Source organism: Myotis yumanensis, unplaced genomic scaffold, assembly GCF_028538775.1.
Source record: "Myotis yumanensis isolate MYYU_CA2020_CCGP unplaced genomic scaffold, mMyoYum1.0.hap1 SCAF_1, whole genome shotgun sequence".
Taxonomy (NCBI): Eukaryota; Metazoa; Chordata; class Mammalia; order Chiroptera; family Vespertilionidae; genus Myotis; species Myotis yumanensis.
This window is the reverse complement of record NW_027223752.1, coordinates 17,588,699-17,611,157: the sequence shown is the minus strand read 5'-3', so window position 1 is coordinate 17,611,157 and position 22,459 is coordinate 17,588,699. Positions and strand designations below refer to the sequence as shown.

General features: G+C 45.4%; 1 protein-coding gene across 1 annotated transcript; it reads left to right on the top strand.

Moving 5' to 3' along the window:
- Positions 1–5,223: 5,223 nt before the first annotated feature.
- Positions 5,224–16,137, top strand: CALM1 (calmodulin 1). The gene is made up of 6 exons (XM_070414986.1): positions 5,224–5,425; positions 8,284–8,314; positions 9,208–9,351; positions 11,442–11,548; positions 11,976–12,111; positions 12,281–16,137. The coding sequence occupies exons 1-6, from the start codon at positions 5,423–5,425 to the stop codon at positions 12,307–12,309; spliced, it is 450 nt and encodes a 149-aa protein (XP_070271087.1). The 5' UTR covers positions 5,224–5,422; the 3' UTR covers positions 12,310–16,137.
- The last annotated feature ends 6,322 nt before the right edge of the window (positions 16,138–22,459 follow it).

Sequence of the window (22,459 nt, the reverse complement as noted above, 5' to 3'; positions counted from 1 at the left end):
ATATTTTGTTGACAGAGATAGTAAAGCTTTTCTAAACAATCCTGTATAACATTAAATGAAATGTAAATCCACACACAAACAGCAAGAATCTGTTCTGGCTCTTGGAGATGACGCGAGGTAGAGAATCCCAAATGGTGGATAATTACCAAAATGCCATTGGACTATGTATGGGCAGAGAAGAGGGAATGGGGATGGTGGAGAGGCAGGAGACAAGATTTCTCTCCTGTGAGATAGCACAGGACAGGGGCTCCAGTTTGGGATTACAGATTTCTTGAGGAAAATAAATAGATAATCCATCCATGAAGACACAACTGACTATAGTTATATGCAGTGAATGAATTTAGACAGGTTACTTTGTAGAAACCATGAAATAAATTCTCTCTCTCTTACACACACACACACACACACACACACACACATTCATTTTCTCAAAAGAATTTAAGTTCCATAAAGGCAAGAAGATCTATCATCTATCTATTGATCAATCTTAGCTACTGTATTCATAGGGCCTAAAAGAGTGTGGGATATAATAATATTTAAATAGAGCTTTGTTTTGAGGCAGACCTAGATATGTAAATATATTCTCTGAATATATATATATATATATATATATATATCAGGACTATACTTTGATTTGCATAAATTTATTTCTTAAAAATCAGGTTTGCTCCAAGACAATTTTGTGGAAGAGAAACTTAAAAGACCAAATCCTGGAGATAGGGTTTGGAACAGGACCAGGATTAGGGCACACCCAGTCACCTCTTTTGATGCAAGCATAGAAACATCGACTGAATGTTTGACAGTGAGAAAGGCTCCTTGCCTCCTTAGGCCTCATCTGCACGGTGAGAGATGCCCTTCACCTAGAAGGCATCACAAAGGTAAGGTTTTGCTTGAGTTTTCTCTCACAGACCCTCTACTCCTGTGTGTCATAGAGCTATTACGACATTCCTATGATCTTATTTTAATTTTAACTAAATGGGTAAGAAGTATCTCTTTAAAGTCAACATTTAAACTTATTCTTTCCACTCCCCCAACAAAAAATTAAATAAAAAATAAATCCTATTAAATAATAGATATAGTGTGATTCTTACATGCTTGGTTGTCTGAGCTAGAATCTTGGGTTCCACCACTTAAATTTGGCAAATCACTGAATCACTCAGTGCTTCAGTTTCCACATAAGGAATGAGCAGAAGAATGAAATAACACATTTAACACAGGACCTAGCCATAGTCAATGCTCAGCAAATTCTTTTTTTAAAATTTTTAAACTATTTCCATTTCTCCGTTTTTTCCACTTCATCTTCAATATATGTATATTGAAGTATGCATACATATATGACACATATGTGTAATATGTATATGGGATATATGTATATTTTATAATCATATGTTATAATCTCAGACACAGGGTTTTACGACTGGAAAGAACTTATAGATTAAATTCAAATTTCTTGTTTTCCCCAGGAGTATGTACAATAATTGCATTTGTATTCTTTCTGTTAGACTCAGAGGGGTGGGGTGATCTGGTTACTAACAGAAATAATATTCAAAACTGAGATTCCTGGTTTGGGGCTTCATTCTTTCTACTCTCGGTCTAGTTAACATTATTTTATTTAAATAATAATGATAACCATTTTCTCTCAATATCATGACATATTCCATAGACTTGGTTCTCAGTAAATTATGATATATAATAATGTGGCTTATTTTCCTGATTGCTGATCTTTCCATAAATTAAGTTTATCCACTTTCAGGAGGTTAGAGTAGTCCCCCCTTATCTGTGGGCATTATGTTCCAAGACCCCAGTGAATGCATGAAATCACCAATAGTACTGGACCCTATAATGTATGTTTTCTCCTATATATACCTATTTTTTCACTAAAAGGAAACAATTTAAAACTTTTATTTATGTATTTATTATTATTTAAAATTCTCATCCAAAGACATGTTTCTGTTGATTTGAGAGAGTAGGGGAGAGAGGGAAAAAGTCAATGTGAGAGGGAAACATTGATTGGTTGCCTCCGATACATGCCTCAATCAGGGATCGAACCCGCAACCTGGGTATGTGCCCTGACTGGGAATCGAACCTGAGACCCTTTGGTGCAGGGGACAATGCTCCAACCAACTGAGCCACACAGGCCAGGGCAAGGAGGCACTTTACAGCTTCTCTTTGGAGTATCTGAATCGCCAGCATCACTACTCTTGCACTTTGGGGGCCATTATTAGGTAAAATAAGGGGTACCTGAACACAGCCCTGCGATACAGCAACAATCTATCTGATAACCCAGACAGCCACTACATAACGAACAGGTGGGGAGCTTATGCAGCATGGATATGCTGGACAAAGGGATGGTTCATGTCCCAGGCAGGATGAAGCGGGACTCGCAAGATTGCCTCATGCCACTCAAAGCGGCATGCCATTTAAACCTTATGAATTGCTTATTTCTGGAATTTTTCATTTAATATTTTTGGGCCACGGTTCACCATGGGTAACTGAAGCCTCAGGAAGTATGGGCCAGAGGAGCCTATTGTACAATTGACACTTGAATGACGTGGGGGTTAAGGGGACGGGGAGTTGAAAACCCGAGTATAACTTTTGATGGATCCCAAACTTAAGTTGTCCCTTGGTATCCATGGGGGATTGGTTCCAGGGCCTCTTGCAGAAACCCAAATCCGAGGATGTTCAAGTCACCAGTATACAAATGGCCCTCTGCATCTGTGGACTCCCTACAGTACAGGTATTTCTTGAAAAAAATCCACCTGTAAGTGGGCCCACAGAGTTCAAACTGTGACCTTTGTGTTGGTCAAGATGAAAACCCTGTAATCATCTAAGTTGTTAGAAGAATCTGCTTGCTTGATGAGGGCAAATCCTTCACATTGCATGTTTAAAAATTTCAGATATTGATTTCATCCATATATAATCTAAGATTAGAGCCCTGAACAAGGGCTCACACTCTATTTTATGCTCCATCCTGACTCATGGTAAGATCTTGGGCAAGTCACTTGACCTTCTTATATTTCAGTGTGGCAAACTAGCCATAAAACTGAATAAAGTATGACCTCATTATAAACCCACTAGACTTGAAAGCTAAGATGTGATTTGATACATTTAAAAATTACCAGAAGATAACTCTAGATGGTGAATATGAAGACTCAGAATAATGAATTTTCCTGTAATAAGTAAAATGATCCTATTGTTAGCAAGTAAAGTCATGGAAAGCATTTTATTTGGGCGAAATAGGTTAAATGACAGAGGGAGAAATATTACTTTATAAAATGCCTGGTTTTCAAAACCATGGATTGTAGCAATTTAACCAAAATAATGATAAGAAATGAAAGAATATTAGAAGCTAATGTATCCTTAATAATTAAATATATTTCATTTCTAGGCCATTATTTCCTCCTACTCATACAATATACCCCATGTTTTAAAATGTATTAAATTAACTACTATGTGAGAAACCTGACAAAAGAATACAAATTCCTTCTCTCTCTCTCTCTCTCTCTCTCTCTCTCTCTCTCTCTCTCGCAGCCTCTTTCTATTGACAGCAGGTTCACCCTTTCTGTGGTATGCTAGAAAGAACATAAAAGTAAGCAGAACAGCTCCACAGATGACTGTCTAAGGTTACCTCAGCAGTCCTGCGGCATCTGCAATGTGCCTGAACATTTTCCATTCTTTTAAAATACCTTTCTGCAGATTTTGTTAAAGCCAGAAACAAACATAGCCAAAGTCCTTTGGAGCAGAGCTTCTCAATCACACACGTTGCCACTTTCTCTGAAAGAGTAAGCAGATGATAACGCGCGACTGCTGCCCAGGCCCTGTAAACAAAAGATCAAATTGTGTTCTGCCTTGGCAAGAAAAGAAACTGCAGCGTTTTTGTTTGGTCAAGATTTCTTTTTTTCTTCTTTTTACAAGTTTTGGGCTTCAAATCAATAGCTGGAATTGTCTTTTTTTCCCCTACTTTACAGAAAAAAATGAAAACAGTAAATTTAAAGATTAAAATGCCATTTAAAAGTGAATATAATCAAGATTGTAGGTTAAAATCTAGTCTAGCTCCATAGCAGTTGTCAATTAGCTGTGTCTTCCAACTGTAATCTGGGGGATTCTAAGTATTCTTTCTTTCTTTGTTTCTCTGGATTGATGAATAAAGACCTGATCCCTCTCAGTCAGGATCAGTAAAATTAAGAAAAACAATGAAAGCATGGTTTTTAAGGTCCATAGAAGATGTACAGATACCTAAGTTTTAATAAGACTGCAGTCAGGCTGAAACCGGTTTGGCTCAGTGGATAGAGCGTCGGCCTGCGGACTGAAGGGTCCCAGGTTCGATTCCGGTCAAGGGCATGTACTGCGGGCACATCCCCAGTAGGAGATGTGCAGGAGGCAGCTGATCGATGTTTCTCTCTCATCGATGTTTCTAACTCTCTCTCTCTCTCCCTTCCTCTCTGTAAAAAATCAATAAAATATATTTAAAAAAAAAAAAAAAAAAAAAGACTGCAGTCAGGATGAATAATAGTATTTTCCATAGGAAAAAGAGAACAAAACAGTAGGGGAGAGATATTGTTCAGGCATACAAAAAAAAAAAAAATTAGAGGAAACGTAAAAACATCCCATTAAGAGTGGCTAAGCTTATGAACGTGATAGATTTAGCAATTGGGCACCTATAATTTGTCTCAGCTATTGCTTCAAATTTTGAGAAGAAAAACGCCCAATTTCTTGCATGAGGAAAACTGCTTTGCCCCTTCCAGACCCCTCTCCCGGGCAGCTGAAGGTGCCCACTCAATTCCTCTGTCCTGTCCCCAGCTCCCCGCGGCCGCCCCTGCCCCAGGACGGGGTGCCCAGCGCAGCGGTAGGAGACGTTAGCGCAGGGGGGTGGGGGTGGTGGTGGTGGTGGGGAGGGGGGTCTTGCAGAAGGGGTGGGGCTGGGTGAGGGGCGGCGGCTTCCGAAGCCCAGGGCCGCCTTAGGGCCGCACTGTGCAGGCGCTCGGTCCTCGCCCCGGCCCCGGAGCGGGCCCGCGGGGTCACTCCGCACCTCTCCCCGAGCCGGGGCCGGAGGTGGCGGGCGCGCAGAGGGCGGGGGAGGCCGGGCGCGCCGGGGGCGGGGCCCGGCGGGCGAGGCCCGGCCTTCGCCGCGGCGCTGAGCGAGGCGGCGCGGCCGCGGCGGAGGGATACCGAGCGCCGTATATATCCCGCGAGCGCAGGGGCGCGCTTCGGCATTCGTGCTGGGAGGCTCGCGGCGCGGGGCCGTTACTCGCAGTCGGGCGGCGGCGCAGGCGGCGGCGGCAGCGGCTCGGCACAGCGCTCAGCGCACCCCGCGCTTTAGCAGCAGCGGCAGCGGCAGCAGCAGCGGAGGCTCCCGCCGTCTCAGCCCCGCGCTGGTGCAGGCTCCCTCGGTCCTTCGGCGCTTCCTCCCTCCGTTCGCACCATGGTAGGTCGGGGATGGCAAATGCCGCGTAGCAGCTGCCTGCCCATGATTTCTAAACAGATTTTTAGTTCAGTCCGGGTTTATTCTTTTTTTGCTGTTCGTTTGTCTCTTTTTTTTTTGGGGGGGGGGGGAGGGTTTCCCCCCTTTTTCCCGGGCATTACGCAGCAGTTGCGGCTAAAACGGATACATTTCGGGTTTGCATCTCAGTTTCTTCGGCCAGGGATCCTCCTTTAAATTTGGGTCCTCCAGGGGCTCTGACCACAGCTGCGCGGGGCTTCCGCATCCCCCGCCCCCCCCTCAGCCCCGCACCACTGCATCCAGCGCGCCGCACCCGGGCTGCCCGCAGCGCCGCGCCTTGGCCGGGGCCCCGGGGGGGTGGGGGAGCCGGGCGGGGCCGGGCACTAGCCCCCTCCACCCCACCGCCTTTCCCCAGGCTCGGAGGCGGCGGGTCCTGCGGGCCCGGGAGAATGAATGGGCCGGGGCGAGCGGGTGGCGCACATTGCTCCGGGCCGGGCGTGGGGGGCGCCGTCAGTGTTGCCCCCGCCCTCCCCACCAGCCTACCCCGCTGGGCACCATCTCTCAGCCGCTGTTCCCTCCTACCTCCTGGGGGGCGCGGCGCGGGCGTGGGCTGGGAAGGAAGGAACCGGGGAAGGGTGGGGTGGGGGCAGGAAGGCGGGGGGGGGGGGTAGTTGCGGAGGGCGGAAGCGGCGGGCAGGCCGCCCTGCGCCCGGGCGGGGCCCTGCGGTGTGGCCGGCACTCTCCTCTCCCTGTTTCGCACCCCAGCAGCCCCCCCCCCCCCCCATACACCTCCGGGCAGCAGTAAAGGCGTGCGGGAGCCTCGGCACACCCGGAGGCCCCTTCCCGCGGGAGGCGCTGGGTTGGCGCTAATTGGGGCGGGGGGGGGGGGGGGACCGGGGGAGGAGGGAGCTGGCGCGCGGCTCGGTTTCCATTAGAGACGCAAAGTTTCTGCTCCGGGAGGAGGCGGCGCGGCGGGCTCACCGCCTGGGGGAGCTGAAGCTGGTGGGAGGCGCGGGGCGGGCTTTGCGCTCCCCGCGGTGCGGTCTGGGGTTGGGAGTGGGAGGTCGCCCCCGGCTGGTGAGGGGCGGCTCTCCCACCCCCCACGCTGGGGCCATCCCCTGGCCCCTCGTCTGGCCTTGGGGCGCGCACCCCTGCCAGGCCCCTCGCGTTGCGTTTCCCCACTCGGCGCCACTTCCCAGTCCGCAGGGAGATGCCCTCGACATTTCCGCTTTCTCTGCGGCTTGGAGATTGCCAGATGCGCCTGTGCGCCTCGCTGGGTGTGTGCTCACAGCCCCCTTCCTCCCTGCGCTGGGCTGACATCACTCACCCGCAGCGTTTTCTGGCTGGGCTGGGTAGGGAGATGGCCCTCTGGCAGTTTCGGGGCACCCTTGTCCCCAAGGCCAGTGCCATCGGGCGATGTTCCTTTGTCGAGGAAGGCTGATGCTCGCAATAATAGCCCCTCTAACATGACAGCTCTGCCGCGTGGAGGGACCGTGCTCCCCGGTAAGGGTGACAGCTTCTCTTTCGAGGTGTGGCAGCGCTTCCTGTTGTACAAGACAGACGCTGCTCCGGCGTTACATAAATCATCGCGTCTCCCTCGTTCGATATAAAGAAAACCTATTAGGCAGTCACTGGGGTAGAAAGGAAGAAGACTCAGTCCTAATACGGAAAAAAAAAAGTTTTCCATATATTGGAACACCGTTCCTCTTTGTGAAAGTTTTCATTTAAGAGTTAGAATAGACTTAACACCGTCAGCTTTCTGATAGGACCTGTTTTGTAGCTGGCTTCATTAGGTGCCCTTCATTAAAATAAAAATACATATTAGCTCTCCAATTCCCCTGGCTGGAGATGCAGCTTCCATGTTGCCGTGAGAGTTACCTCCGTGCCCATTACCACCTCCAGTAAAATGTTCGTTGTGAGCAGCTCTGTTGTCATCTTTCAGGTCGGTAAACATCCTCCAGCAGAGTTCCTCCTCTCCAGAAAAGATTAGTCTCATAATCGTGTAGTTTTCGGTGCACTGCACATTTGCAGTTTTGTAACAGCTCACTTATCGGAGGTTCCATCCCCCCACCCTCCCTTCCCGGCTTCTGAGTCTGGATACTTTGACAGAGGGCATTAAGCCATTGCAAATGGTGGACTTTTAACGAATAACTGCCTAATTTAAATGATTGAAAGCATTTACTACATGGAAATGGAGTTAGCGGGATAACCCATTGCGGTATATTTATTTTCCCCTCCTAATTGTATCTCATAAAATGAATGTAAAAGCCCGTTAATCCACCCAGTGCCATTATGTAACGCCGGTTTGGAGATTGGAGATTGGAGTGCCCGCAGCAATGCGCAAGGTGCGCTAAAAGCCTGCCCCTGGACCGATCCGAGATCCTGGCTGCGGTGACAGCAGCGTCAGGCTAGGTCCCTGCTGGGGCGGAAGCGGGGACTGCGGCGCCCGGGTGCAGTAGGTGGCGCTCTTCTTTCTCAGCGCCTGCTGCTGCTGCTGCAGCCCGTGCTGTGGGACCCTTTGCCACTAGAGGTGCCCTTTTTCAAGTTATGAACTGACCCTTCCTAGTTAGACCTCACCGCACAGCCCTAGGCCCAGACAGGAAAACCTCAAGGGAGCTGTCACTTCCTCACTTCCTTGTCATCCTTTTTTTTTTTTTTTTTTTACAAAGAAACAGCATTAAGAGTTCTCTTTATTTTTGTTTTCATTAAATGACAGTGCTAAAGTCTTCAAACAGTTGACATTTTAAAAATATTGACAGAAGGTCACCATTAAAAGTGTAATTGGAGCAAGTGTTGATCTCAGTGTTGTAGATTGAATTACAGCCTTTTCTTTCTCCATGTAGGCGGATCAACTGACTGAAGAACAGATTGCTGGTAAGTCCATGGCTTTAGGAAGTCCCCAGCAGGCCAGAGCTAGGCATCAGTCAGTCCCTCTCCCCTGTAATATGAACAGTTCTCTAAGAATCTATATAAATGAAAACAAGCAGAAGTATTTAGGTGAGATGTTACTCCTCGCCAGTATTTTGGAGATACAGTGAAAGGACGCAGAACTAAGAATATCCATTTGTTACGCTCTGGAGTTTCACGGTGCGAGGTTTTGTATATAATGAGATTGCGCTGAGTTTACCACTCAGACACGTAGTTTGGAATTTTTATGTCACAGGTCTTTTAGTAATCCACCTTGAAAACCTGTGCTTGCTATTCTAAAATCTATGGGAATGGGTGAAAATGAGTGTTAGGACCATTATAATAATTGGGAAGGGAGTTGTTTTAGTTTAGATTTTAATATTCCCTGGAGGACTTTTTTGGGATGGTTTCTCCGTAGGAAACCAGAAATGCCTTTGGAATATTCTGAATGCTCTGTAGAGAGAACACACTGGCTGCCTGGAATGCACATTTTAGTAACCGTCATGTTGCTAGGGAAACAAGGCCTTCGTATGGCTGTAGACATTTTAACAGGAAGGGACCTTAAGGGGACACAGACCAATCTTGGTCTCATTTCAGTGTGTTCAAACTTAGCCTTTAAAAATGTGAGAATACTGTGGTTTTACGGAGCTGGTTAACAGGAGCAGTGTTTGCTTTACGGTCTGCTGTATAGAGGCCAGTCAAATAGGACTGTTGTAGTCTTTATTTCAGTAGATAAAGCCAGGCAGTTTCAGATAGCTTGCACATCTTGGACCCCTTGCTTTGGCAAGCCCCAGGGAAGTGTGCGTTGTGGCTGGCTTGGGTGCAGACATTCGTTCTAAAAGGTAAACTTTTGTTTTCAGAATTCAAGGAAGCTTTCTCCCTATTTGACAAAGATGGCGATGGGACCATCACAACAAAGGAACTTGGCACCGTCATGAGGTCACTGGGTCAGAACCCAACAGAAGCCGAATTGCAGGATATGATCAATGAAGTGGACGCTGATGGTAAGGGCTTTAGAACTATGAATGAGCACCAATGTTCATTCAAGTTCAGACATGTTACGGGATCGTCTCTCAGGTCCCACAGCAAAACAAATGCGCAAAGATCTTTTCTGTGGTTGCCTTCTGGTCACTGACAATGTAAATAGGAGATTACGGGCCTGCCTTTTGCCCTGCTCACCGGCTAGAACGTTTCCTGGATCGGATCACTGTATTGTTCTTTTCTACCTGCCGTGACCTACAGCTCAGTCTTTTATCAACCGGCCCATGAGTCTGCACTGAATTCTGTGGGGAAGTAAAAGACAAATAGCCATCGACCTTTTTAACAAGCTTATTGTCTCTAAGAGGAGGTAAAGAGCATTGATAGATGCTAACAGAATTGGATACAGTGTGAGCTATAGATGAGAATTTTTGAGTCCTTGTGAGGCTTGGAGGTATGGGGTCGTGATGGACTAGGGAATAGATCTGCAGAATCTAACAGAAGGAGAGGATGTATATAAGGCACGGGGCAGGAAGGAACAAGCAAGAACCCCTGTAGCAGTTGGTCACCAATTGTTCGTCTTCTGAATTCTAGAACAGTGGGCAATGGATCTTTTATTGCTTGCTTCTATCAGTAAACAGTTTTTGAGACCCCCTCCAAAAAATCGTATACATATACACACACACACTAGTAAATGTACTACACAACATTGTAGGACATTTTTAAAAGGTGATCTAAGAAGAATTTGGATCTGGACTACTTTCTAGGTGATTGACTTGATAGTAGTCATTTAAAAATTGGGTTTTGAAAGGTGATAAAAGTTGAGTCAGATGTGTCACATACATTTAGAAGCAGGGACTTTGGTTAAACTCTTTAACGATGGTTTTAGCCCATTCATATTATTTCTAAAGACTGTTTTCAGCCTTAATATTGCTTTGGAAAAAGAGGTTGTCCATAGTTCTCTCCAGTGTGCTAAGGTTATCAAGTTTCTCCAGTAAACCCTGGGGAACTGAGCTTCGGGACTGGCAGAGCATATTAGGCTCCCCGAGATTTGTATGGAACAAGCGGCCGGCGGGGGGGGGGGGGGGGGGGGGGGGTGTGAGAGGTCCTGGTGACAGAATCTGGTATTCACAGTGAATAAATATGATGATGCCTAAGGACATGCATCTCTGCTTGGCTGTGAGCATGCTAAATACTTAATATTGACTTGCATGAATATCAATAATGCTTTACGTGAGGCCAAAAGAACTTGAAAGGATCTGTTGAATTACTGTTTTGATTTAAAGGTACTGGTGAAAATGAGGAGCTTGACCTAAAGCTTTCTCCTTCTAGTTTAACTTTATTTCCTCTTAATTCAAGTTACATTGTTAATCGAGTGGTTTGTCTCTGGTGAGTTCATCTAACACTTCGTATCAGAGGGGTTGTTTGGAAGATTTGCCATAGAACAGATTCTTTTGACACAGTTTTCTCATGTTAATGGTCTGAGCTGTGAAAACACTTCTGAGTTTTGCCCTTAATGGGAAATAAAGATACTGAGTGGGGAGAAAGCCATTAGGTGACTTCTCATAACGTGGCTGAGAAGTGCCCCCGGAGAAGACGTTCTAACGCCTTATGTTCCATGGCATAATAAAGTCAGTTTGTCCCCCTCATGATCCTTTTCATCCCTGGGGGCCCAAATCTAGGCCTTGACCAGCACCACTAGCCAAGGGCGAGTTGGCTCCCTCTGATTGCCCTAACTTGGAGCGGGGGCGGAAGGGGAGTGCGGGAGAGACAATCTGGAATGCTTCCCTTGGGAGCAGAAAGAGTCAGCCTTCAGTGCTGTGTGCTTTTTTCTCCTGAACCGAACAACCCCCTTCAGTGGTCATGGTTCTGTATACGCAGTTTCCTTTGCATTCTTAAATGCTGTGCAGGGCATTGATTGTTAATTTGAATCATGTGAAATCGCCCTGTGACGTATTGCAACAGTTAAAACTTACAAATGGTTCAACCAAATAAAATAATTTAGCAGTTTGTCCTAGCAAGCGCTTACCATTCCATAAAGTGGTTCTAAAATTACTACTGCAGAGGAGCATTGCTGGAGCACTTATTTTACACAAACTTTTTGTTTTCACTTGAGGCAATGGCACCATTGACTTCCCAGAATTTTTGACTATGATGGCTAGAAAAATGAAAGATACAGACAGCGAAGAAGAAATCCGCGAGGCATTCCGAGTCTTTGACAAGGTAATCCTGCATCTGCATTGCAGATGGTACTTAAGTACTGCTTTTTTGCTCTCCTTGCTAAAAGCTTCAACAATCTGTTCTAGTTAGAACATTTACCTAACTGCCCGAACCTCTGAAATCTCACTTTCAAATAACCCCGACTTATTGCAGTAACTTTATCGAGTAAGAGAAAGCATAATAAATAGCTGAGAAAATTTGAACCAAGTTTCTTGATTGGGGAAATTTCTATTAGCTTTTGAAACCCCCCTGTGTATTCTGCCCTCGCAGACTGCATGTACGTAGTGGGTAGAGGAGGGGACTGGAGATCGAATTGTCTACTAGAGCAGAGTTGGCAGTAACTTGAGAGGGCATAATTGAGTCAAAGACCTATTTGCCCACACTGACCCACTATCAGCCCCTGTTGCTAACAATTGCTGAATGTTCACAGGATGGCAATGGGTACATCAGTGCGGCAGAACTACGTCATGTCATGACAAACTTAGGAGAAAAACTAACAGATGAAGAAGTAGATGAAATGATCAGAGAAGCAGATATTGATGGAGATGGACAAGTCAACTATGAAGGTAAAACTGTTTCTTTAGCTTAGTTTTTAAGAGTCTTCCCTTCAGAATCTATAAACAAGGTAACTGTTTCACTAGACATGCACTAATTTTTTTTTTACGCAGAGCAGAGTTGGAGGGTTCATCAAGCTGCTTTTGAAGATAACTGAGTTATGACTATTTGTCTTTTCAGAATTCGTACAGATGATGACTGCAAAATGAAGACCTACTTTCAACTTTTCCCCACCTCTAGAAGAATCAAATTGAATCTTTTACTTACCTCTTGCAAAAAAAAAAAAAAAAATCATTTACTCATTCTGTTTCTATATAGCAAAACTGAATGTCAAAAGTACCTTCTGTCCACACACACAAAAAATCTGCATGTATTGGTTGGTGGTCCTGTCCCCTAAAAGATCAAGCTACACATCAGTTTTACAGTATAAATCCTCGTACTACCTTAACGATAAGGAAGCACTTAGTGGACTCCTTGCAGTTCCATTTGCTAATGATTAATACACTGTTTGGGCTGGCCAGTTTTTCATGCATGCAGCTTGACAATTGAGCACAGTCAGGCATTTGTATTAAAAACGAAAAACGAAAAAACAAATTCAAAACCTATTCAGATGGGTTCTAGTTCAGTTTGTTAGTAGAAATTGTCCTCGCTTGGTTTGCTGAAAGCAAACACATTTAAAATTGGTTTACCTCAGGCTGTTGTGTAGAAAAATGGGTGAAGGATAAACTGTCTAGACGTAGCCCCGCTAGCAGGATGATGGTCCCTCTTGTACTTCCATGTGCCCCGACCCGTGGTGACGGTGAGGCGTCCTGGTGGCATGCCCACGTGTGTTGGTTTAGCGTTGTCTGCATTGTGCTAGCGCGAAACGGGTGTCAGGCTGTCACCATTCACACAAATTTTTAAAAAAAGAAACTTTTACCAAGGGAGCATCTCTGGACTCTCTGTTTTTAAAACCTCCTGAACCGTGACTTGGAGCCAGCAGAGGTAGGCTGTGGCTGTGGACTTCAGCACAACCATCAACATTGCTGTTCAAGAAATTACCATTTAACGTCCATTCCAAGTTGTGTAAATGCTAGTCTTTTTATTTTATTTTTTTTTTCCAATAAAAAGACCGTTAACTTAAAGTGGTGTTAAATGCTTTGTAAAGCTGAGATCCAAACGGGGACAAGGCAGTTGGAGGGGGAGGCCCAGTGCACCTGTAACTGCTCCCAGCCCAGCATTGGGTTTCCCTCCCCCGCTCCCTCCCAGCATCCCAGCACCAACCTCCGAGCTGAGACCTCGCCCCAAACCAAGCAAATTCTGACTGCTTCATCATGTTTATGGACATGGAGGTCTATTGTGTTTTCACCCGGGGGGGGGGGAGGGGGGGGACAGTGAATCATGGTAGCTTAATGATTATTCAGATAGTAGAGCTCTTAATGAAGGAAAAAAACCCACTTTCTCTCAAGCATGTATTTAGGGGTTCGTCTCAGTCGTGCTGCTGATTACCTGTTTTATGTAACTAGAGACCATCTGTGCAAGAGACATGATTCAGTGTGTCTGTAACTCAATCCTCGCTGTGTGTGGTAGAAGCAGTAGTCACTTTTCTAAGCCAGTCTCTTCATGCCTAAAAGACACTACCAGTCACCTTTTGATTCACGATTATTTTTAAGTTATGATTATCTCTACCGTAGCCTCCTTTTACTTTTTAAAAAAAGTTGACTTGACTTTGCTTTTTTCCCCCCCAAGTAGAACTAATGGTAGCCCTCAGCTTGAAAGTAAACCACCACCCCAGAGGGAATGTTGTGTCTAATTATAAACCTGTAACCAAAACGAAGATGCTGGTACTGGGATTGGACTGCTTTTAAAAAGCCCCTTTGAAGGCACGTTGCATTTTGCAGAACTCTTTGAAATGAAGGCTGGATGTGCATTTTTTCAGGGTGTTAACCGGTGGTATCTTATTAGCAAGGAGGTTTGGGTTCTGAGTGTGTGTGTGGGAGGTTTTAATTTGCCAGGGAACAGTGGCAGGCTGCGCGAGCGCGAGGCAGTGAGGAGCGCTTGGCAGCCAGCTGGGTGCATTCAGGGCTGATTTATAGAGACCCTTGGCTTCTCCCTCTCCTACTCCCTGCCTCTCTGGCGTTTTGCAGCTTGTTAGATTTCTTGCCAGAGGGGTGGGTCAGAGCCGTGGAGAGGAGCCCGCCCATCTGCCCCTGCGATTGGTCCTTAGACTCAGTGGTTGGTGGAAGAGAGGTTGACATCGTGAGCTAGGTTTGGCTTTCATCATTTCCTGAATCTGGAAGGAACACCTAAGAATACTTTGGGGGTTCTGATGAGCTAGGAGGAGCGAGGGCTCCTGGTTCGAATAAGTTCGCAGACCTGGATGTTTCTTGCAGGAAGTTCCAATAGCCTGCCTGTTGACCCAGTCTCAGGCCTGTGGGAGATGGCCTCCCGGTAATTCCAAAGAGGGCTGGGGGTGACTTGACTTGCTGGATACTTTGCCTTCTATCTCTCTAGTTCAGTGATGGCGAACCTGTGACACGCGTGTCAGAGGTGACACGCGAACTCATTTTTTTTTTTTGGTTGATTTTTCTTTGTTATGTGGCATTTGAACATATAAAATATAAAAAATATAAGTCTTTGTTTTACTATGGTTGCAAATAGCAAAAAATTTCTATATGTGACACGGCACCAGAGTTAAGTTAGGGTTTTTCAAAATGCTGACACGCCGAGCTCAAAAGGTTCGCCATCACTGCTCTATAGAAGCTGGGTGGACTCCATTTCAGCGGTCCCACAGTCTTCCCTAAGAGACTCCTTTGGAACTAGATCCTGAAAGGGCCAGGGTCCTGTGGGCACAGCAGCTTTCCCCAGGGAATGTGGAGGTGCAGCCGGGCCCACTGTAGCCTTTTTCCTCTGGCGTTGGACGGGACGGCCAGCCCGGGGGCGAGGTGTTTGCAGTCTGCGTGAGTTTGAGAGAGGAAAGAACTCGATGTCGTGGCAGTACTTCTCGAAAGAGGGTTAGCACCTTCCTGTAAACTCTTGCCCCTCCTCCTAACTGCTCTACACATGTACACACATATATATATTTATATATATAAAGTGACTAGTTTAACTGGCATCCCGCTTGAGCCTGAGACTTGCCGTAAAAATCTGCTGAGTACTTGGCAAACAACTTTCCTAGTTTCGTTCTCCATCTGTTTGGGGTAGGTGTTGAGCAAGGCAAATGTAGCTTGATTATTTCAGATGAGCTTTTAATGCACCGTTGCCAAGGAAGGCTTTTTTTTCTGATTTTTTGACAAAATGAATTTTTGCACACTTTAATTGGTGTCTTTCAGCAACTTAAACACATTGAAAATTAGCTACTGTACATATTTTTATATTCTCTTTATAAATGCATGTCTGACTGTACCTGTAACCACATTGTAACGAGTGGCTGTCCAGTAGGCCTGGCGCTGCTGTGGCCCGTCGGAGTAGCAGCATATTACTAGCCCCTGAGCATACTGGGAACTTCTTCCTAAACCGAGAATGTAAATTTGGTCAATCTGCTCTTTGTTCATTCGATTACTTTAAAACATTTGAACTAATTATTGTATATCTTCAATAATCCTTTTATTGTATATCCTAAATTTACCCTTCTGGCAGTGACTAGATTCCACGAATGTGTCTTACTCTATCCCGTCAGCTAACAATGACTATTTCCTTTCTTTTTTTTAAATCTCTTGAAGTTGTCCTGTAGGAGACACTTGGCTGTCTGTATCCCTTGGAGTGAGAAGGTAGTGGCATGGGTGGCGTGTGTGTTCTCTCCAGATCTATTATAATGTTCATTAAACACGTCTGTAGCCAAGATGGTGGTAGCTCTTTCGTTACTGAAGTTTCCCTTCACCGTGGCGATTTGCAAAGGAGAAAATGTACTTGAAAGTTTCTGTAAATCTTGAGATAAACTGTTTGGAGATTTTACCACCTCTCTGATGGGGGACCAACTCTATGGAAATTGTAAATAAGTTTTATTTATAAACCTGGCACTGTATTCAATAAACATTTCTGCAGCCTTTCATCTCTAACTGCGAACTGTGTAGGTTTTTAGCTTGCGTGGCTATCAATCCCTTTGCTCAGTGAACGAGATGTACCTGCCCACGGATGTAATTCCACCTCGCCGCTAGGTGAGGGGCCAGAAATAGCCGACTACGGCAGCCTTACTCCAGTTTTAAGTAGTTTGGGTGTTAGCTGACATTTTTAACACAGTCTCTTGGCCTCGTCATGTATCCATGCTTGCTTTATGCAGAAAATGTACACCATAAAAGAGACTGATTTCCCTTTAACCTCCGCGTTAAATCCAAGTCTCTTTAGGAATTGTGGAAAGAAATACACGTTAAGAAGAAGATGGGCATTTTAAATCACCAAAGCACATACTGTTGCCGGGAGCAGGGTCACCAAGGAGAATGGGAGTGGCTACAACTCCATTTAGAGTCTTGGGAGTTGAAACCTTACCCTTCATCACTGCCATCCCAGCCCCTGGTTCCCAGACAAGCTTCTCTAGCAGAAGAGGCCACCTTCTGGCTGCCACCTATTTCCAGAAGGATCTTTCCCCACTTGCCTGGCCCGTGTCCTTTCCCACTCTGCACAGAAGCAGGGAGAAGGCTGAAAAGTGGAATGGTCACAGAGTGAGCCCTGCTGTGGCCACAAAGCTTGAGACAGCTCCAGAGAGCATTGAAATAGCCCCACCTGCATGCAGGAGCTGCGACTACAAGGATGTGGACACCACCGTGGGGACAGGCCTTGCCTACCTTTGGTTCTGTCCCTCTGTAGCCATGGTCTCTTACCTTCCGTGGACCTCATGCCCCGCCCGCTCCCCCCCCCCCACCCCCCCCCCCGCCGCCCTTGTTAAAACGAAGATTATTGGACTAGGTACCTCCTACCTGTGGCTTTCTAGGATTCTGACCAACCCCGGTTGGCATCACTTGGTGTTTAAATGGAAACTGCAGCCTAAAGGGTGGGAGGCAAAATAGTGTGGGCGTGCCGTATGCTTTGAGATGACAAATGGGATTTTCAAAAAAAGTCTCAGCAGCTCCCCGGTGGGGGTGGAGTGCAGGGTAAGCGTGCTGAGAAGGCTGATGTAATACTGGGACATGGGTCAGAGAAGCTGATCACTCAGGGACATCCACCCCCCTCACAGGAAGGAATAGGAAGCTGCCTGCACGGGATTCAGTTCAAGTGGCGACAACATCTGCCTTTCCAGCAGCTTTGGCTCAGGTCTTTTTCCTGACACATTTCCATGCACACATTTCCGATTTGAGCTGAACTTCTTTGGGCACCGGGGGCTGGAGCGCCCAGTGACTCAGGACGCCTTAGAAGGAAATAAAACAAACGTTTTTTTATAGCTTGGTGCATCTCTGCTCCCACTGCCCTCAGCCCTCTGCCAGCGAGTGGGAGGAGTTAGCTCACGTTCCTCGCCCACCCGAGGCTGATGAGGACCAGGAGCCGAGGAGCGGCCTGGCTCTCCTCTCCCATCTCATGGCCGACACTCGCTGAACTGGGGATAAAAAAAAAAAAAGGTGGCAGTTTCCCTCATAAGACTTATTTATGTTCTGCCCATGTGTCAGCAGCCTTTGGAGAGAGTGTGTCATTTACACAGAGAGTATTTCAAATGTCACACAATTTTTATTTTCACTTTCACAAAAATGAAAGGGAAAACCCAAGTCTTCTCTAGTCAGATCATTTCTTAAATAGTTTGATGCAACATAATCTTTTTATTCTGGCTGCTTATAAGCATGTACTGTTTGCTTTTAAACTAATTTTCTTACCCTTTTTGAGTCTTAATATACCTTTCAAATTGTGATCAGCTTTAAAAAAAATAAAAGTTAAATCCCCCCACCTACTCCCCCCCTCCCCAGACTGGTACCAGAGTCAAGATTTGAGATAATGAATTATTTAAAAAAAGAAAGAAAATAAAAGGATAATTATAAAATGATAATATTTCAGTGAGAAAAAGTCTGGGCCATACACTGTAGGTCAAATTCCCAGTGCAAATATTCACATCTGTTGATTCTCAAACTTTGGGGAATATTTTCCATGACAAGAATCTTGTTACCGCAGCAGGCAGCCCATTTTTTACAAAAGTGGTTGTTGTTTTTTTCTGATTCTAAAAGAAATGCTGTTTATTATATAAAATTTGTGACTCCAAATAACCCCATTACCCTACAAAACACAGCTAACTCTCAGTATTTCTTTCCAGAATTTTTTCTCACAATATGGATGCAGAGATATAGTTGACAAAATTGGGTTCTGTATGTGTGTGTTTTTTTTTAAATTAAGCATATTATTCCTTATTATATACAATTACATATTGTATATATACATCAGTATTAGTCTTTTTATTCCTTATACTTTTTTCTTGATATAATTCATGTACTATAAAATTTACCCTTTAAAAGTATAAAATTCATGGTTTTGATATATTCATAAGGTTGTATAACCACTGACACCATCTAATGCCAGAAATTCTCATCACCCATAAAGAAACCCTGTGGGTTAGCAGTCACACCCCAGCCTCTCCTTCCTCTGCCTCGGCAACCACTAATCTATTTTGTATCTATGGGTTTGCTTATTCTGGACATACTAGTATATAAATAGAATCGTGTTTTCATAGTTTTTCTCTCTTTTTTAAAAAACTTATGTTTAACATCTCCATAAACTTAAATTCTTGGGTATTATTTTTAGGAGCTGTACATCAATATGGCATGATTTAGTTAATCCTTTAGTTAATAAAGGCCATTTAGCACATTCCATTTGGAGCAGTTCTAAGTGTGAAAACATTCTTAATAGCTTAATCCTGGATTTTAAAAAGATTCCCAGGTGATTCTAATGTGCAGTCAAGGTTGAGAAACCACTGATCTAAGGGAACATAGTCACGCATTCCAGGAATGAGGGTATGGACATCTTTGGGGGCCATTAGTCTGTGCCACAGCCTGTGATTGGCTTAGCTTGGATCAGGTGTTCACCTCTAAACCAATCAACTACTGCGAGGAAGCTGGGCTCCTCTAAGGTCAGGGCAGCTCCCACAGGAACCACAGGGAAGGGAGACTTCTCAGAACCAGATGTTGCGCCGAGGGAAGGAAAGGTTTCCACGTCATTAGCATTGCCACCCACTCATCACCCAAACTAGAACCGTGGGACTTACTCATAATCCCTTCCTTCCCCCTCATGAAATGCCAATTACATTAGATTGACCAACACTCATGTAGCACTTAGTCTGTGTCAAGCATTGGTCTAAAACCTTGCTACATAGTCATGTAATCTTTTTTAAAAAATATATATATATATTTTTTTATTTCAGAGAGGAAGGGAGAGGGAGCGAGAGAGACAGAAACATCAATGATGAGAGAGAATCATTGGCTGCCTCCTGCACACCCCACACTGGGGATCGAGCCCACAACCCAAGCATGTGTTCTAACAGGGAGTCAAACCGAGACTTCCTGGTTCATAGGTTGATGCTCAACCACTAAGCCACGCCTGTTGGGCCACAGCCATATAAACGTTGCAGCAGTCCCATGAAATAGTTATCAGCTCCGTTTTCCAGAAGGGAACCTGTGGCACAGAGAGACTCCCTCACTTGCCCAAGGTCCCACAGCCAGGAAGCTGAGGTCCAGGATCTGAACCCACGAAAACTGGCTCCAGAGGCTATGCTCTTAAGCCACTCAGTCCCTTTCCTTATTTTGCCAATGGAGCATTTCAGTGTCATATTTCTTCCCTACCAGTGGTCGGCAAAACCCATTAGTCAACAGAGCCAAATATCAACAGGACAACGATTGAAATTTCTTTTGAGAGCCAAATTTTTTAAACTTAAACTATATAGGTAGGTACATTGTTATTAACTTAATTAGGGTACTCCTAAGGCTTAGGAAGAGCCACACTCAAGGGGCCAAAGAGCCGCATGTGGCTCGAGAGCCGCAGTTTGCTGACCATGGGCCCTACCATCTCGTTTAATCCTTGAGGAGATAACTGTGATCGAAGATGGTCCAGACAATTCACCTGGTTAACATCCCCCTGATCCTGACTGGTTCCCCGACCCTGTCACCGTCCACCTCTCTCTCTTGGCTGACTGCCACTGCCTGCCAACTGGACTGTCTGCCTCTGGCTTTTCAAATCCATCCATCACACACGTGCTACACTCAACTACATAAAATGCAAACCCGACTGTGTCACTCCTGCTTAAAACCCTGCATTGAGGGTTCCTTTCCTATGGTCCGGCGGAAAGTCCAGCCTCATGAACATGCTCTCCAAGGCCCTCCATGAGCTGCTCGGCCCATCTCCGCAGTGGCTTTCCCGGCCACTTTATGCCCTGGCTAATCCAACTGCTCATGAGTCCCCTCACAGACTGACCTCCCCCCCTCCCACTTACCCCCACCTCCCCACACACACTGAATGGGGTGAGAACAAAGACTGTCTTACTCATGTCTGAATCCTGACCCCACAGGGGCTGGTATGTAGATATGATACTCAAAAAATGTGTTAGGGATCAGCTTCCATATGGCAGGAGGTCGCTAGTGGATTGCCACTGGGCCCTGTCCTGGTCTACATTCCTACTTGGCTCCGATGAAGACATAACACCCTGCGTGACAGAATCAGCATATGGGAAGTTCAGGCTGGCAGGATGGGCTCCCGGGGATTTAAGAGGCATTTATGTAACATCTTGTGCTGAGGTTCCAGAACACACCTGTGCATGGGGGAGACAGTATTGAGGGCAGCAAATGCAGGAGCACTGTGAAGGTTTTGGAGATCCAGTGAGTGACTCAAGGCTAGGGGAGGGTCAGTGTTGAGTCCAGAGTTTGAAATTCCATTCCTGATGGTCTTTCTACATTCCAGCATCACCTCCCCAGTGGCCTCTCTTCCTCTTGGATTTTTTTTTTTTTTGAAAGCTCCTACTGTAATATAATTTTTATTTTTATTTTTATTAAATCTTTATTGTTCAGATTACATTTGTTCCTCTTTTCCCCCTCCCCCCCCATAACTCCTCTCCTCCCAGTTCCCATCCCATCCTCCGCCCTCACTCCCCACCCACTGTCCTCATCCATAGGTGCACGATTTTTGTCCAGTCTCTTCCCGTATCTCCCATTCCCCTTTCCCCCGAAAGAATAGTCAGTCCATTCCCTTTCTATGTCCCTGATTCATTATAATCACCAGTTCATTCTGTACATCAGATTATTTATTCACTTGATTCTTAGATTCACTTGTTGATAGATGCATATTTGTTGTTCACTATTTGTATCTTTACCTTTTTCTTCTTCCTCTTCTTAAAGGATACCTTTCAGCATTTCGTCTAATACTAGTTTAGTGGTGATGAACTCCTTTAGCTTTTCCTTATCTGTGAAGCTCTTTATCTGACCTTCAATTCTGAATGATAGCTTTGCTGGATTGGTTGTAGGTTCTTGGTATTCATCACTTTGAATATTTCTTGCCATTCCCTTCTGGCCTGCAAAGTTTCTGTTGAGAAATCAGCTGACAGTCGTATGGGTATTCCCTTGTAGGTAATTGAGTCTCTTTCTCTTGCTGCTTTTAAGATTCTCTCTTTGTCTTTTGCTCTTGGCATTTTAATGATGATGTGTCTTGGTGTGGTCCTCTTTGGATTCCTTTTGTTTGGGGTTCTCTGCGCTTCTTGGACCTGTAAGCCCATTTCTTTCACCAGGTGGGGGAAGTTTTCTGCCATTATTCCTTCAAATAGGTTTTCAATATCTTGCTGTCTCTCATCTTCTGGCACCCCTATTATTCTGATATTAGTGCGCTTGAAGCTGTCCCAGAGGCTCCTTACACTATCTTCACACTTTCGGATTCTTTTTTCATTTTGCTTTTCCGGTTGGGTGTTTTTTCCTTCTTCGCATTTCAAATCTTTGGCTTGATTCTTGTGCTCCTCTGGTCTGCTATTGGGTATAATATTCTTTATTTCAGTCCGTGTATGCTTAATTTCTAGTTGTTTCTTTATCATAGCATCAAGGGTCTCATTAGTTTTCGTGAGGCTCTCCACAAGTTTATTGCAAGCCCTCAAAATTGCGTTTTTTAGCTCTATATCCTCCACTTCTGTCATGTTTTTTTGTCTCCGCATTTTTTATGCTTTCTTGGTGCACCCCCTTGTGGTCTTTGTGCGCAGTCTTGTTCTAGTTAAGCCTTGATTGTTGTAGTTAATACTAGAGGGATTTGACCACCAGGCCGACTGGCTGTGAGAATCAGCTGTGGGAAAACTTCTGTCCTCTGGGGAGGTGCTAATCTAGCCTTTGCCTGAGGCGATCCGGCAAATGGCTCTGCGAAGGGCTTGGGCGGAGTGGGGTCAGCAGGGCGGGCAGAGGGAGCAGTTATGGCTGCTCTCAGTCCCGTTCCCAGAGGCTCTGCTTC